Genomic DNA, 16679 nt, shown 5'->3' with positions numbered 1-16679 from the left:
ATAAGTGAAAGAACTGATAAGTTTGCCTATATAAAAATAAGAAAATCTCTGCATGAAAAAAGCATCATGAAGTGAAAAAAATGACAGAGAAAAATATTTACAATACATGTCACAAAGGGTCATTTTCCTTAATATACATGAACTATTCATAAAAAGAAAACAGAAAAGAACACAAATGGCTCTTGAACATGAAAAACTATACTCGTAATAGAAAAAAGAATTTTTATATATATCAGAATTAACATTATGTTAACATAATATGTTGCTAAGATGAAGAAACAGGAACTACAAATATTCACTGCTGTGGAGCATATATTAGTCTAGCTTCTATTGAGAGCAATTTTAGCAAACAAGTTTCTGGCAAACAAGTCAACTTTTAGATTGTGACTAGCAAATTTTTAAGTGCCTTTTGGCCCAGCTACTCTACTTACAGGACTTTTTTCCTATGTATAAAATCGCATACAGGTATTCACAGCGACATTGTTCTCTAACACAATTATCCTTAGGGAACTGGTTAAATTATCATCTATTCAATGGGATATTATGAAGATAACCATGACAGCTGTTGTACTGAGAATACCCAAAATGAGATAGAGGGAGAAAAGTATACTTGTGTATAGTAAGCTTCCATGTGTATAACTATACACATATTTATGCTTCTATCTTTCTTGAAGAATAAATTATTTCATTATTGAGGTTACCTCCTAAGAGAACAAGGTATCTAGCAATCAAAGAAAAATATAAACTATCCACTACATATTCTTTAAAAAGGTTTTCATAAACGTACCTCCAAATAGTGGTTGTTCTGGTAGAGGACTGAATTCTTACCTTTACTTCAGATTTTCTGACACATTCATTCCTTGAAGCCACCTGGTCTTAATTATTGAGAATTTCTTCTAGTCTTTCAGAGATTTGGAATTTTGATTCATACTTATTATCAAACATGAACCAAGCAGGACGCACCTTGAATTCTTAAGGTTATTCTGGAGCAGCTCTTGATTAAAAACCAAGAATGAGTGGTTCTTAGGTTAGATACTTAAGATACTGAGAATACAATGAAAGAAATCACTCTCCCCCCAAAAAAGGTGAGAAGGAACCCTATAGGTCTGCCTCTTGTGTCTAATTTATGTATTTATTTTTTGATTTATGTATTTAGAAATTCTTAAGGAAATAGACTATTAGTCTATTTCAATTTTAGAAACTCTTAATATCTCTTTCTGGGCACTGGGTACCATTTTAAAACATCTTTTAATATTTTTATCATTAAGACACTGTAAGACGTTCTGGGTCAGCTGTCGTCAGCACTTGAGACTCTTAACCATGAAGTATAGACCCCAGCTCAGAGGTAAAGTTCATACTGCTAGCAGTTGGTAGAGCTAGGGCCCTGGGACCTAGACCTAGGTATGTTTCTAAAACATCTTACCCAAAATGTAGAGTATTAAGTCACCTAATACCAGAAAACACTGAAAATTTGTTTTCATTTTGTGATCACTGAAAGCCCCAAATTTGAATGTAGAGATTTATTTTTTATACAGGCAAACTTAGCAACTGTTTTGTGACTTTGGGAAGCCTCTCCCACTCAGTTTGGATTACATTACGAGGGCAATCAAAGATGTTGAAAATTTTGAGTTCATTTGCTCTGGTAATTATGCTAATACTGCAATTCTATTTAACAAAATTTTGGTATTTACCATTTAATAAAATAACTCTTACCAAATATATACTCTAAATATGATGTAAAAAGACAACCAAAGCTTCCACAGTTTGGGTAAGACTGACTTAAAACCTGCTATGTAATCAAGATTGTCAACTACAAGTATAAAATTCTCAACAAATAGGTTTCTTCTGTAAGAAATTAGCCAACAGATTATCAACTTTCACTGATAACCCAATTCTAATAGTTTTAGCAATTTCTTCAACAAGCATTCCTAATAATTGCCTTCCCCTGTAAATACAAACCCTAGTCAAATTCAATTAAATTAGTCATGGGATATCATAACTATCTCACATGCTAAGTAGTAAACTTAATTTCAGAGCGTATGACCAAATTGACTTTTAAAAGATGTACAGGAGTCCTCCCTTACTGTAGTTTCACTTTCAGTGGTTTGTTACCCACAGTACAGTAAAATATTTTCAGACCACTTTCAGCATTACAGTATATTGCTATAACTGTTCCATTTTATTAGTGTTAGTCTCTTACTGTGCTTAATTTTAACTTTATCATTGGTAGGCACATATAAGAGAAAAACAGTATATGTAGTTTAGTACAATGGGCAGTTTCAGAAATCTACTTGGGGCTCTTATAACCCATAGACAAGGGATGTAACTAAAAAAAATCTACTCTGGTATTCCAGAGTAACTAGTTCAACTTAACAGAAAATTTAGACTTGTTACTGATTCTTCCTTAAAGTTTATGTGCTTTTAGGTAAAATAGAAATTTCCCCAAAAATTAAAGTATTAAGTTAAATACCAAAAACCTGAGGAATAAGTTAGCTAATAAATGAACAGAAATGTCAAGAACAAAACTTAAAATCATTTTGTAAAACTGCAGAAATCAATTTTTAAAGTTCACTGAATTCCAGATCTTTTTTAATGAATGCTTTAGAATACGTGCATGTTTGGTTTTATTTTAAACCTCAACACATTTTTAAAAATCAACTGTGTTTAAGAACTATTAGGCAGAAATACAAAAAAGTTCACACAGCTCCAATCTTGTTTTTTAAAAGTGAAAGTTAATTTTGCATATTAAGACAAAGACAATAGAAATAATATACATACTTTTATTACAAAATCTTTTTAAAAAAACAAAATGCAAGATCCTAAAAAACCCAAAACTTAATATGTAAACTAATTCCTACAAGTTTGCTGTGCTACCATACACAAGTCAAGAAATTAAACCATTAAATATTTAGGAACATTCAACATCAGAAGCTTTAAAATCTAACTGTATGTAGTAGCCCCTCAAAAAGCTACAACCTGCATTTTTTTAAAGTATTTTCTCTACAAAGAATCTTATCAGCTATACAAAAATCTGTACAGTTCTTATACTGAGCTAATATTGAGCTGCACTTGAATTCACATTCTTAGCAAAACAATTGCCTGAGCATACACACATACTCCACGCGCATCATTACAGGATAGCCATTTATTCTTCATCTTCCTCCTCTTCCTCCTCATCTTCATCATCTTCTTCCTCCTCTTCCTCCTCATCTTCAGGTTCATTCTTCTTCTTTGAACCTGTTGGCCTGCCAGGGCCTTTCTTCCCTGCTTCACTTTTGCCCTTGGCACGGTATGCAGCAATATCCTGAAATATTGTCAAAAAAATAAAACTGGCATCCGGTGTTGTTGCTCAACTGTGAAAACACTTTGTTCTAAACAACCTAAGATTATTGACCAATAACCCTAACAACTGTCTGAAAAGAATTTCAGTTTTAACAGCATTTTTATTTCTGCTAGGCTTTAAAAGTCTTATGATATAAAATTACATGGGCTACACAGATCATTATCAGTACTCTCACTACCCACACCCCTTTACCTCATATATACTCAGTCCCTCCTTTATGTTAGATCCATCTACATGATATATTTGGTGTTCCTTTTTTTTAAACTAACAGGTTTATGTACAGTAACTACAAATAAGCCTAAATGCAAGACTCTACCAGTGCTACAAACACTGGTTTCAGGCAAAAGAAGTTTTCCTTACCCTATGTTACTTAAGTGGACAATTTTTGTTTTTGTTTATTGAGTCAGAGTCTCACTGTCAGCCTGAGTGCAGTGAAGTCTAAGATTTTCATTAGTCCCTTTCACAACACAACTGACAACCATTAACATGAAATTAACTACAGTTCCCACCTTTCTCCAGTTCACACCTATTTTTAACATGCTTTAGAAAATACCCACTGAATTTTAACTTCAGCTTTAAAAAAGGTAAAGAGACAAGGTACCTTTTCATATTTCTCCTTTAGCTTTGCTGCTTTCTGTTCGTATGGCTGTTTATCTTTGGCTGACTGCTCAGACCACATTTCACCCAATTTTTTTGCAGTATCCCCAATGGACAGGCCCGGGTGTTCACTTTTGATCTTTGGGCGATGTTCTGAACAAAACAGGAAAAAGGCAGACCTGGAAGAAAAAAGAAAAAGTTAATAAACTGAAAAGAAAAAAAAAGTCCAAGGAGCAATTTGGTTGAATTAAAAAAAAAAAAAAAAAACAACCAAAAAACTCCCAACTCACGGGGGCCTTTTAGGAGCATTGGGATCTTTTTTCTTTCCTTTCTTGTCGCCTTTGGGAGGAACGTAGTTCTTCATCTCCCTGTCATAGCGAGCTTTATCATTTTTGGCCATATCTTCAAACTTGGACTTTTCCTTTGCAGACATGGTCTAGGGGCATAAAAAGCAAGCGGTGAGTCGCGTGCCCAGCCGACACCAAGAGCGTCTCCAAGGAGCGACGTCCCCAGCGAGCAGACAGCTGGGTCGCCGGGGACACCTGCGAGAGGGGTGCAGCGGCCGCGCCCGACTGGAGGCGGCCTCGCAGCGCCCCAGCGCCCACCTTCCACCGCTCCGAGCACTTCTTGGAGAACTCGGCGAAGTTGACGGAGGAGTCCGGGTGCTTCTTCTTGTGCTCTTCGCGGCACGTCTGCACGAAGAAGGCGTACGACGACATCTTGCCCCGCGGCTTGTTGGGGTCTCCTTTGCCCATGGCGGCGGCGCCGCGTCCACCTGCGGGGAGCGCCGGGAGTCGGCTGCGGGCGGGGCGCCGCTTCCCGCCCAAACCCGCCCCGCCTGCCCTGCCCCCACCCCGCGCGCGCACCCCCGCGGGCCGGGGGCCGCCGTCTGTCAGAAACGCGCGCGAGCCCATCCCCCGCTCGACCTCGCGCCTGACATTCAAAAAAGGTCCGGGAACCGCACCCGGCCCAGCTTCCCGCCTCTTCTGCCCGCACCCCGCCGCACCCTGGACGCCGGACCCGGGACGCGGCCTGAGGGGAAACGCGACCCTTCCCCACCCCCACCCCACCGCCCAGCAGACCCGCGGAAGACTCCAGGCCGTCGCAGGGGACGCTTGCCTGCTGCGAGCTTTTCCCTCAGAGTCCCCGCAACGGCGGCCGGATCCGCCCGCGACGCTACCTCCCCGGAGCTCTGGCGTGAAGTGGCTTCTCCCCGGCGCAATCCTCAGCCTCTTGTTTTGCAGACTTCTCCGCGCCACGGCAACTTGACGGGCCCCGGCGCAGGCCACACCCCCTGGCGCACTCTGATTGGTTCGCAGCAGTGATTCAAATACGCACAGTCTCCGCCCCGCTCGCCATGCCGGCTTCCGATTGGTTGGGGTCTTGTTTGGCCCGGCCTACTCCCACCCGCAGCCGCAGCCTAGCAGGTTCGGTGGGCCGCCCAGGTCGTTAACTCCCCAGACCCGTTAGAACCGGTCAGGAGAGGAATGTGCCGCTTGCTCCTGATTGGCGGCCGGAAAAGGGTTTGAAAAATGGCGGGCCTCACGCTGACTGGCTACGGCCCAGGCCGGTGGGTGTGGTCGGCTCGAGGAGGGAAGTCCCGCCACATTTGAAAATACAAAGTTGAGACTCTCGTGGGGAAGTTCTTCGGGGTTCGGCAACCAGGTGGTCAGGCTTGCTGGCTGTAAGATGACAGAGAAGACCCGGCCGAACATTCCTTCGCCCCTCCGCGGGCCTTGCCTGTCCTCCGCCGCAGCCGGGTCCGGCTGAGTGGGCTCCTGGGAGCTGTAGTCGCTCCGCCCCGAGCGTCCCTGGTACAACCCCAAGAATTAGAAACGCGGGCGACTGCGGACGTTTCCCTGCCCGCTGATGGCTCCTGTTGTCGCCGAAGCTGGCGTAGAAGAACCTGGGGAAGACAAAGCCGGGGACCTCAAGCGGGGGGAATGGAGACAGCGGTTCCCGCGTCCCGGGGTTGTCAGGAAAGGCCCTGAAAGCCCGGAGCTTCCCGCCCGGGGACCTCCCCTCTCTCTCTCCCCGCTTCCCCCTCTGTCTTGGGTGTCAAATGCCGGCGGGCGGGGGACAAACACCAGCGGCCCGGGCCTCGCCCCAGCCCTGAGCGCTGCCTGGGGACTTGGAGCCCTGGCCTGGTAACTCACCGGCCGGTCCCACTTTCACAAATGGAGTATCCCGGGAAAGCAGGGGACGTCCCCAGTTGCATAAGGTTCGCCATGTTTTACAGCCCACGGGTTTTAAAATCTAGTGACAACGCACCAAAACTGCCTTCCCTTACCGCTCCCTAGCCTCACGTGTTCTTTTCCCAAGGTAGGAGGACTTTAACTGACATGTCGGTCTGCTATTTCTGTGTCGTAGATCGTTTTCAGCGGGGTTTCCCACCTTTTGCACTGACTTAAGATTTCTTAAGTATTCTGTCTTAACTTTTCAGTTAAGTTCACTGGCATTCGTTACACTCTGCAACTATTTGGTGTGTATATAGGAATCATACTCAGTAATACTTAAGAACTAGCAGTTATCTATCTAGACTAATAAGATTTTTAAAACATGTTTTCCTTAGAAATGAGTGGCACTTGCTTCCCATTGCGAATATACTTTGTGCCAGTGAATTGTACACTTCAGGATGGTACCTTGTATGTTTTACCACAATAAAATAAAAAATACAGTGACAGTTTTTCCAAAAAAATGTGTATTTTCTTGAATTTAAGAAAATTACAGAATTTTATTAATCATAATCTTAGGTTTATTACATTCTTCTGTGTGCCTGAATCTTCTATATACCTAAAAAATCACAGTTACAAGTACATTATAAAAGCACGCAAAAATCCAAATTAACAAAATAAATCATACTACTTTATTAAATAGTAATAAACAGATCACTAATGCATTTTCAAATTTTATATTTCTCAAATATTTTTTAAAAACAACTGTGCCATAAATTGTGCTTAAATAAACATTGGGCATTGGAGAGTTGTTCACAGATTATGCCAAGAATTTAGTTTAGCAATAGAAACACAAAGATGCAAAGTCATGGTCTATGCCCTCACAAAATTTATGGTGTAGAGGGAGACAAATAGCGGATAACAGTACACATAATAATTAAAATTTGTCAAAAGGGGGAACGGAAGTAGGGAAAACCTTCTGTGAAAGTAGTAGCATTTGAATAGAGTTGGAATGGAGAAGTTAGAGCAGAAGAGATAAAAACCAAAACAAAATAGGTCTTGGAGTGATAACTTGTTTAGGGATCAACTAGTAATTCAGTAGTATAGCTTAAGGATGATGGTGCTGGACTGGCAGCTTACAAAGGCATTTAGTTTTTATCCTATAACCAAACGAACCACAAGGGTTGAGTGAACTAAGTAGATTTCCCTGTTAGACCAGGCAGTGTCTATGCTAGGGTACAAATGAGGTCAAGTTTGTAAGTTAGAAATCAATTCACCCTCTTCTTTCCCTTCTATGATGCAAAGTTGCAGTCAGAGGGAGACTGGTTACAGATATATGAGAGTTGCTTATTTACATGCATAATCTCACTAGAAGTTTAATTTTTAATTCACTAAAGTTTTACTTCACTTGAGGAATTTTGCAATGTTTATATAATTAAATGGTTTCACAACCTGCTACTATAATGCAAATAGTGGATTTGTTCATAATCAGAGCTACTAACTTACATTATATCCTAACATTTCTATTTCCTAAAAATCATGGCTCTCCTTTCTAGTCTATCACTTGCAGTAAGAATTGATTGGATTGGGGGTGCTATTTTTCAGAAGACTTCCCAGTTGTTGATGCCTGGGAGAGGCAAAGGACCATAAGCAAGCTATGAGTAAATTGCTAGGCTCACTTAAGGGTTATGGGTTGAATTATGTCCCCTGACCCCAACTTCATACACATATGAGCACCTAACTCCCACCCACTACCTCAGAAGATGATTTTATTTGGGAATACATTTGCAGATATAGTTAAGATGAGCTCATACCAGAGTAGAGTGGGTCTCTTATTTGACTGAGTGTCCTTATAAAAAGGGGAAATTTGGGCATAGAGATAAGCCTAGAGATAAAATGACATGAAAACAGAAAGAAGATGGCCATCTACAAGCCAAGGAGAGTGACCTAGATCTTTATTGTACCTTCCTTCAGAAGGAACCAACCTGCTGATTCCAGTTTCCATTTTATCTGTCACTACAGAGAAAAGGAAAACATTTCTGTAATCTACTTTTTCCATCACTGCCAAGACTTCACTCTAATACCAAACTTCCTTACTTAGAAGTAAACATAATACAGTGATAAATTAAGTTTAGCTGAGATCTATATCCTTGGTTACAGAACCTTACTGTTTCTGAAAAACATATACAGAATCAAGTGGCACTGAAAAAAACTAGCCATAAATGTACTTATGAAATGAATTAAATACACAAAAATTAGGCCTGATTCACTACTCTGTGAATTACTTAGTATACTATTATGACTTTATCAGAAAACTAAAATGTAATAAAGTCTTTCTCATTGTATTTCAAATCTTGTACTCCTAAATGAGAAAATACAATTGTATTTCTAAAACAGATTTAAAGCTGATTTTTTAAAAATGTTTTGATTTCATATCTTCTAAAAATAATTCCACAAACTTATTTCTATTAAAATGCATCTTTCTAAATAAATGATATACTGGAAAATGTTTATGTTCTTCATCATAAAAATGTACAAATAAAAAGCCAGCAAGAGCTTCTGGTTTTGAACAGCTTACTAAGCATTTCTAGGCCTTTGCTTAACAAACTGTACATTGACGTTTGGGTGATAATCTCTAAGGTATCTTATATGATCAATAAATTTGTGACTATGATCACAGTAGGAAAATAACCAGGTGTGGTGCCTCAGGTGTGGGATCCTACCACTCTGGGAGGCCGAGGCAGAAGAATCCCTTGAAGTCAGGAGTTGAAGATCAGCCTGAACCAGAGTGCGACCGGGTCTCTACCAAAAATAGAAAAACCAGTCAGGCTGTTGGTGGGTCCTGCTACTCAGGAGGTTGAGGCAAGCCCAGGAATTTGAGGTTGCTGTGAGCTATGATGCCCCAGCACTCTACCCAGGGCAACAGGGAGATCTCAAAAAAAAAAAAAAAAAAAAACAGCGTAAGGATATAAGTATTATAACTTATGCAGTGCATTCAGGAGATTATAACTAAATCAAAAGGAAGTAACCCAGGACCAAGTGAGGTGATTTATGCGTATAATGCCAGCATTGTGAGAAGCCCAGACAAGAAGATCTCTTGGGACCAGGAGTTGAGATCAGCCTCAGCAAGAGGAAGTAAGACCTTGTCTCTACTAAAAATAGAAAAACTAGCCCGGTGTGATGATGGGTGCCTGTAGTCCCAGCTACTTCTGAGGCTGAGGCAGGAGGATCACTTGCCCAAGAGTTAGTGGTTGCTGTGCGCAAGGCTAATAGCATGGCCCTCTTGCCTGGGCGACAGACTAAGACCGTGTCTCAAAAACAAAAAAATTACCAGAAATATATTAAAAATGTGTTTTTGTTCAAACGGCGAGAGTGTGACTGCGAATCTTAAGCCCAGCAAAGGTGCAGCTTAAGTATTAGTCACGCCCACCCCGCTCTGACCAGTCCCGCAGGAACACACGCGCCTACGCGCGCACTTACACGTACACACGCGTGTGCACACGCACACACATGCACATACGCGTACACACGCGCCTGCCACTCAGGCGACGCGCGCCGGGGAGTCCCCGGAGCCGCCCCCTCCGTGGCCGCCACTGACGATGACGAGCGGCCCTGCTACTCTGGGACCTCCGTCAGCGGTCAGGCCGCGACGTGACGTTCGCCGCGAAACGCTCGGGGCAGAGGAGCGCGGATCTGCTCACCACCCCCTTCGCCGGCCGTTCACGCCCCAAGCGGTCTTTGCACAGGTGCGAAACGCCGAGAACTTTGTCCCCACAGGGTCAGGGACCGCCCGCCCCACTCCAAGCTCAGCCCCCAGATCGGAGAACTTCGGACACCGACTCCGCGGAAGCCCAAAAGCTACGCACAGAACAGCGTCCAGAAGAGACGAAAAGAGGAAACACCGCGAATCCCAACCACAAGCTCTTGTTTTCCTGGTATTCAAGGCGGGGAGAGGGGAGGATGAGCCGGCCTCCGCGCTGTGCATGCTGGGACGAGTAGTTCCTTCCCTGCGCCGCGGGGGGGAAAGCTCGAGCTGAGTGTGCAGCGGAGAACTACAAGTTCCGTGGTACCTCGCGGCAGAAGGAGAGGGGCGGGGCGGGAGGGGGCGCGCCGCGCTTGCGCAAGTCCTGGGGCCCGAGGGAGGCGGTGGCGCCGCGGTCCAACTGCTGAAGTCTCCATGTGACAGAGCGCTGTTCCCCTTTCCAGGCGCAGGTCGGCTCTGCGTCCCGGCTGCTAGCTCTGGACGCCGCTTCCGCAACAAGGGGCGCCTGAGGGGTTCGGCAGGGGCGGGCGGCACGGCGAGCGGGGTCATGAACGGCTTCCCGCCGGAGGAGATGAGCCGCGGCGGGGACGCGGCCGCCGCTGTAGCCGCCGTGGTCGCCGCCGCTGCTGCCGCAGCTGCCGCCTCCACCTCAGCCGGGAACGGGAGCGGCGCGGGCTCCGGGGCCGAGGTGCCCGGCGCCGGCGCGGTGCCGGCATCGGGGCCCCCGGGGGCGGCTGGGCCGGGCCCGGGACAGCTGTGCTGTCTGCGAGAGGACGGTGAGCGCTGCGGCCGTGCAGCGGGCAACGCCAGCTTCAGCAAGAGGATCCAGAAGAGCATCTCCCAGAAGAAGGTGAAGATCGAACTGGACAAGAGTGTAAGTGACGGAGGGGTTGTAGCTAGCGAGGTCCTGCCGAGCTGCTGCGGGCGCCGGGTTACAGGCGAGACTCCCTGGCGGGGTCCTTCTGAGCTGGCTGCTGGGGGGACGCAAACAACAAAGTCGCTGCAACTCCGCCTGCTACTGCGCGCACATGCACACACGCACACGCACACTCGCGTAGCTGTCCACTCCTCCTCCGCCCCTTTCACTCGCAACCCCTGGCTGCCGCGTCCTTCCCGCACGCTGTTCTCTCCTCTTCCTCCTCTGCGTTGATCTGGAAACCAAACAAAGGCGATTCCCGCACGGCGGGCCCACAGGAGTTTTCTTGCAGTCCCGCAGCCTCTTTCTGGCGTGGAGGCGCCTTTGTTTTGCAGCCCAAGCTGGCATTTGGCCCCAAGGAGGAGGAGTAGCTCCCTGGGTCTGGGGACAGAGTAGAACCTTCTACCGCAGCCGAAGAAGATCCTATTTTTTTTCCCCTGTGTTGCATATCGTCCGGGACGGTCAACCGCCTCCTTGCAAGGAGCAGGGATTGGCAGCTCCCAGTACAGCCACCCCGAAGAGGGAGCGCACAACCTCTGCGGTTTTGCCATCTGCTTGGCAGCCATCAGGATTTCCTTTTCTGTCCTTTGAACGTCTGCTCTTTTGACCATCTTATGAGGTTTTCAGAAACAACCATTGCTACTTTTCGGAGATCTGGCTAGCGGTCAGTGAATAATAAGATACCAGAGCCTAGCACCAGTCCTGCATATTTTTTAACTCGCTCTTAAGCTTAGAAATAAGTAAAAGCCTGTTAGCTCACTCGTGTGTGTGTGTGTGTGTGTGTGTGTGTGTGTGGAGTTAACTGTCACTCTACTAAACCCAGTATTTCTAGTGTTACTATACTTACACTCTAGGCAGCGGTTCTCAACCTGTGGGTCGCAACCCACAGGAACTGTATTAAAGGGCCCCGGCATTAGGAAGGTTGAGAACCACTGACTAGAGTGTAAGTCATCAAAGTTTTTGAAAACTTGTGACACTTTCCACCCATTTAAACAGTTCTTCAGCGGTGTTTGAGGAAAATTTTTCAGGGAATGCATAATTTCATATTGCTTGGAATGCAAAATTTATGACAGAAGAACACATCCATATAATACACAGAAAAGTTTGTAATTGGAGTATATTTTTTAAGCCACGGGATAGAATTTATTGATGGAAAGATTGATAAGCAAAAGAGGGGAAACAGAACCTGCAGCAGTGGAGGGGGGAACCTAATTGGGAAGTCTCCTGTAATTGAAGTTTAAATGTAGTTAGGATACAAAATCCATAGCCCATTTGTAAAAATGAATACTTTTATGTCTGGAATGTTACACTTTGGGTATTAAGTTAAAAGATTAAAGCATACATTATACTATTAAAATATGCTTTTCTTTAAATAGAGAGAATTACTATCAAGTAGAATTCTGAACATTGTCTTTCTCCTTGTCAGTTAAAAATCCACCATGAACAGTTTCATGAGAAAACCCACAAGACTGGAGTTTCTCATCTCTTTCTCTGCCTCTCTTCCCCAACTAGCACCACCCCTCTTTACCCCATACCCCATCTTTTGCTTAAGAGGGTACAGGGTTTAAAATTAAAAACTTGCCATTATCTTAACAGTGGCCTGTTTTGACTGTATTTTTTATAATACACTGTGTACTATACATCTTACTAACACATAGACACGTTTTACTGTAATCATATTCAGTCTGTGAAACTTTTCTGTTTCAGGCAAGGCATCTTTACATATGTGATTATCATAAAAACTTAATTCAGAGTGTTCGAAACAGAAGAAAGAGAAAAGGAAGTGATGATGACGGAGGTGATTCGCCTATTCAAGATATTGATACTCCAGAGGTAGATGAAAGTTTACCTATGTTTAATGAAAATCCTAAGTAGTGCATTTTGAAAACTTTTTAAAAAGATAGGAAGATTTTTTGAGGACCCATTTTCCTTACCTGTGGTGTTGGATAACTATTGGAGAAGAGTATGCATGGACCTTTTCTTTTGCTTATCACCTATCAGTGTTTGTGTATTTAATGTGTGGCCCAAGCATCTGTTACTCTCCCTTCCCATTTGCCACAGAGAAGAAAGAAAGGTTGCATATCCCTGCTTTAAAGCGTTTGAGAAATCTGAAAATGAAAGCAAAATTAAATATATCCAGTTCACATACACAATCTGAACTGTTGTATTTTCAATTGACATTTCTTATAGCTCTAGAAACTATATTTTCATAGAACTTTTATTGACCCCAGTTTATAATATTTATACCCAGAAGATTAAGTGTTTAATACTTTGTAGTTCTGATTACATAAAAAGCTTTTTGACAATGGAATTAATTTTTATTGTGGAGCGGCACCTGTGGCTCAAAGGAGTGGGGTGCCAGCCCCATATACTGGAGGTGGTGGGTTCAAGCCTGGCCCCCAGCAAAAAATAAATAAATAAATAAATTTTTATTGTGCTAAGGTTGAATATTTGTTATTATACATAGTGATGATAAGTTTCCAAAAAATTGTATGAACTCATTCATATATGTTAATGTTTTTCTAGGTTGATTTATACCAATTACAAGTAAATACACTTAGGAGGTACAAAAGACACTTCAAGCTACCAACCAGACCAGGACTTAATAAAGCACAACTTGTTGAGGTATATATGAGTTTTAAGCTATTTACACAAGCTCATCTACACAAACAAGGGGTGATTGAATGCTAATGAAATTATTAATGTGGTATACACAACAGTGCATTTTAGTTTGTAAGATTGAATGAGCGCTCCCTGAGTGGGGGTGGGGAGGAAGAATGGATGAGGTTAATAAAAATCTATTGTAGAAGAATCTAGTTTCCTAGAAGCGTCTGCCTGCCACTTAGACATTCCTTTATGTAATGACTACTCAATGGATTGTGTGCAGCACCTTCTCTAACACTGGCTTTCCAAATACTGAATGAGAATTTTTTTATCCTCATTTTAGAAATCAGCTTTAAAATTCCAGTTAACCAGTGAACATTTGAACATATAATCGAGGTATAATGAAATTAAGCTTTAATATCTTTATTAGAATTAATTTTTTAATTACTGGTGGTCTATGATAAAACATATCAGTGTGAAGACACCTTTGTTTTGGGACCAATGCGGCCCAAAGGACTGATTATGTTAAATATTATATATAAATATACATGTGTATATTTTAATTGCATATCATATTTCAATATCATATCTGAAATTTTTTATAAATTGACCTTCTAAAAACAGTTATATGTTTCTAGAGCTATTTTCTTTTTCAAACGTAAGTTGGCTAGACACAGAGGCTCACATCTATAATCCTAGCACTTTGGAGGACTGAGATAGGAAGATTGTTTCAGGTCAGGAATTTGAGACCAGCCTGAGCAACAGAGAGACCCTACCTATACAAAAAATAGAAAAAACAGGTGGCACCTGTGGCTCAGTGAGTAGGGCACTGGCCCCATATACGAGGGTGGTGGGTTCAAACTCGGCTCTGGCCAAACTGCAACAAAAAATAGCCGGGTATTGTGTCAGGCACTTGTAGTCCCAGCTACTCAGGAGGCTGAGGCAAGAGAATTGCCTAAGCCCAAGAGCTCGAGGTTGCTGTGAGCTGTGACGCCACAGCACTCTACTGAGAGTGACAAAATGAAACTCTGTCTCTAAAAAAAAAATAGAGAAAAACTAGCCAGACATGGTAGCACATGTCTGCCCAACTGCTCAGGAGGCTGAGGCAGGAGGATCACTTGAGCCCAAGAGTTTGAGTTTGCTGTGAACTATGATGATACACTCTAACTTGGGCAACAGAGAAAGACCCTGTCTCAAAAAAAAAAAAGAAAAGAAGTAGCCGTGAGTGTTATGCATTATTTAGTCAGAAATGCGGTATTAACAGATCAAGGGAAATACAAGTATAGCAATTATTTTAAGGGATTCCAGAGTTACACTACAGTCTTCCTTAAGTCTCTATTTCCTAATCTGGATTCCAATTATAAAACTTAAAACATATAAAAAGTACTTTTAATCAATATATATCGAATTAAGTGAATTAAAGGGTCTTTTGAAATCATACTATCTCTTGTTCATAAATCTTACTCTGATATTCATAGAATGCTTTTCATTTTATTGATATTTTGCTAAATATAATATTTAAAGGAAATAGGTCTTACTTTTTCTTTTGATGGAAGAAATCTATTAATATCTAAAATTTAATATCCTCAATTTTTTTCCTTCTAGATAGTTGGTTGCCACTTTAGGTCTATTCCAGTGAATGAAAAAGACACCTTAACGTATTTCATCTACTCAGTGAAGAGTGACAAGAACAAGTCAGATCTCAAAGTTGATAGTGGCGTTCACTAGGAGGGCTGGAGCGGAGACTCAGATTTGGATGTTAACCCTGTTACTGTTTTTCACATGTAGAAATGTTCCTTGTGTATTTTTTCTACAGAGGGTTTTCTCTGGTTTTATTTTCTTTGTTTCTGATTAGTTGGAAGCTCATAGAAAATGAGCTTTCCCAGATTAAAAACTATTTTAAATAAAGGGTTATTACTATTAGAGTTGCTTCAGTGTATTTATTCTGTGAAACTTGATTTTTCTTTTAAACTGAATTTTAGGGATCAATATTCATTGAGATTTTAATGTAAAGTCCTTTCTTTTGTAACCATTATTTTTAAAGTTCCAAGAAATTAATAGGTTAAGGAGAAGTAACAAGTGTGGCACTTTTGCCTTCTCTGGGACAATCTGATTTGAAATTAAATATATCTGAAATAATGTTACTTTTAAAAGTATCTTATAGTGCTAGCAGATTTGAAAGATAAACTTCCAAGTCAGAAAAAAGAGTTGCATAAGGTGTGTGAGCATTCCTGTCTTTGCATTTGTGTGATAACACAAGCAGGGCTGTATGGGTATATGCTTCTGTAATGTATTCATTTCTGAAAGAGTAGACTTGAATTTCATATTGTGGTTATTTCCAGAAAGGAGAGATATGAAGAATAACCTACAAGCAGTTCTTGGGTTACAGACAAACCAGTTTACAGTGTTCTGTACTTAAGAAGCAAGGCTCTCCATAAGGATAATTTAGAATTGAATGATTAAATCAATAAATCAGTTACTAGTTGTTCCTTCTCTGCTTGTGAAAACCCGAATGGTGTCAGTGATTTGTTGTGCACCATCTTTTTTTTTTTTTTTTTTGAAATGGAGCCTCAAGCTATCCCCCTGGGTTGAGTGCCATGGCATCACGCTCACAGCAACCTCCAACTCCTGGGCTCAAGCGAGTCTCCTGCCTCAGCCTCCCAAGTAGCTGGGACTACAGGCGCCCGCCACAACGCCTGGCCATTTTTTGGTTGCAGCCATCATTGTTGTTTGGCGGGCCTGGGCTGGGGATTTGAACCCGCCACCTTAGGTGTATGTGGCTGGCGCCTTAGCCGCTTGAGCCACAGGCGCCGAGCCTGCACCATCTTTACTCTAGATTAGTCTCACTGTTTATGTGGTCACTTACACACAGCATCACTTTTATCTTAACTTTTTTATTCAATTTTTTAGTCTGCATTTACCCCTGTGACCCTGACTCGAAAGTCCACTGCAGGTCCAGGTGCACCTGCAGCAAAGAGAAAGGTGGTTACAGTGGAAACAAAAGTAGGAATAATTAAGCATTGGGGGAAAGGGTCACTCATTGGGAAAGCATCAGCTTCCCTGGTTCTGTTGGAACAACTACCAAGGATAAAGTGAGAACAACAAAACACACTCAAGGCAAGGCTCCCTTGAAAGTATTAGTTATTACTAAGCAGCGTAGCAGATTAACTATTGAAATGGAAAGGTTGTGATTGATTTGGTGGGAAGATCAAAATAAGCATAACATTGCTATTAGCCTAGCATTGGTGCAACCTTAGGTGACGTTAACTTTTAATATTCTAT

At 42.4% G+C, this 16679-nt stretch overlaps 2 protein-coding genes across 8 annotated transcripts; one reads left to right on the top strand and one right to left on the bottom strand.

The window, feature by feature from the left end:
• Positions 1 to 2764: 2764 nt before the first annotated feature.
• On the bottom strand, positions 2765 to 5214 carry HMGB2 (high mobility group box 2). 3 transcript variants are annotated; one of them, XM_003792810.2, is made up of 5 exons: positions 5060 to 5214; positions 4546 to 4715; positions 4231 to 4376; positions 3945 to 4119; positions 2765 to 3304 (listed from the first exon to the last, which is right to left on the bottom strand). In XM_003792810.2, the coding sequence occupies exons 2-5, from the start codon at positions 4693 to 4695 to the stop codon at positions 3146 to 3148; spliced, it is 630 nt and encodes a 209-aa protein (XP_003792858.1). In that variant the 5' UTR covers positions 4696 to 4715; positions 5060 to 5214; the 3' UTR covers positions 2765 to 3145. The 3 variants fall into 3 exon arrangements, with proteins under 3 accessions (XP_003792858.1, XP_012662434.1, XP_012662433.1); XM_012806980.2 differs by having other exon boundaries at positions 5121 to 5170; XM_012806979.2 differs by lacking the exon at positions 5060 to 5214 and having other exon boundaries at positions 4546 to 4995.
• A 4511-nt stretch (positions 5215 to 9725) lies between these two features.
• SAP30 (Sin3A associated protein 30) lies at positions 9726 to 15320 on the top strand. Of its 5 annotated transcripts, none has more exons than XM_023514925.1 (5): positions 9726 to 9860; positions 10321 to 10751; positions 12501 to 12626; positions 13320 to 13418; positions 15003 to 15320. In XM_023514925.1, the coding sequence occupies exons 2-5, from the start codon at positions 10425 to 10427 to the stop codon at positions 15123 to 15125; spliced, it is 675 nt and encodes a 224-aa protein (XP_023370693.1). In that variant the 5' UTR covers positions 9726 to 9860; positions 10321 to 10424; the 3' UTR covers positions 15126 to 15320. The 5 variants fall into 5 exon arrangements, with proteins under 5 accessions (XP_023370693.1, XP_023370692.1, XP_003792857.1 ...); XM_023514924.1 differs by lacking the exon at positions 9726 to 9860 and adding an exon at positions 9878 to 10049; XM_003792809.3 differs by lacking the exon at positions 9726 to 9860 and adding an exon at positions 10152 to 10180.
• Positions 15321 to 16679: the final 1359 nt, after the last annotated feature.

Source organism: Otolemur garnettii, unplaced genomic scaffold (genome assembly GCF_000181295.1).
Source record: "Otolemur garnettii isolate 467f Iridium unplaced genomic scaffold, OtoGar3 scaffold00061, whole genome shotgun sequence".
Taxonomy (NCBI): domain Eukaryota; kingdom Metazoa; phylum Chordata; class Mammalia; order Primates; family Galagidae; genus Otolemur; species Otolemur garnettii.
Note: the sequence above shows the minus strand (reverse complement) of the source record. Positions and strands in the feature narration are given on the sequence as shown.

What these genes read in the sequence shown, in the direction of transcription:
- SAP30 (XM_023514925.1), top strand. Translation starts at nt 10,425, where the DNA reads ATGAACGGCTTCCCGCCGGAGGAGATGAGCCGCGGCGGGGACGCGGCC. An exon ending in AAGATATTGATACTCCAGAG is followed by an intron (nt 12,627 to 13,319) that starts GTAGATGAAAGT and finishes ATGTTTTTCTAG; the next exon opens with GTTGATTTATACCAATTACA. An exon ending in ATAAAGCACAACTTGTTGAG is followed by an intron (nt 13,419 to 15,002) that starts GTATATATGAGT and finishes TTTTCCTTCTAG; the next exon opens with ATAGTTGGTTGCCACTTTAG.
- HMGB2 (XM_012806979.2), bottom strand. Translation starts at nt 4,854, where the DNA reads ATGGGCTCGCGCGCGTTTCTGACAGACGGCGGCCCCCGGCCCGCGGGG. An exon ending in AGTGCTCGGAGCGGTGGAAG is followed by an intron (nt 4,377 to 4,545) that starts GTGGGCGCTGGG and finishes TTATGCCCCTAG; the next exon opens with ACCATGTCTGCAAAGGAAAA. An exon ending in AATGCTCCTAAAAGGCCCCC is followed by an intron (nt 4,120 to 4,230) that starts GTGAGTTGGGAG and finishes TTTTTCTTCCAG; the next exon opens with GTCTGCCTTTTTCCTGTTTT.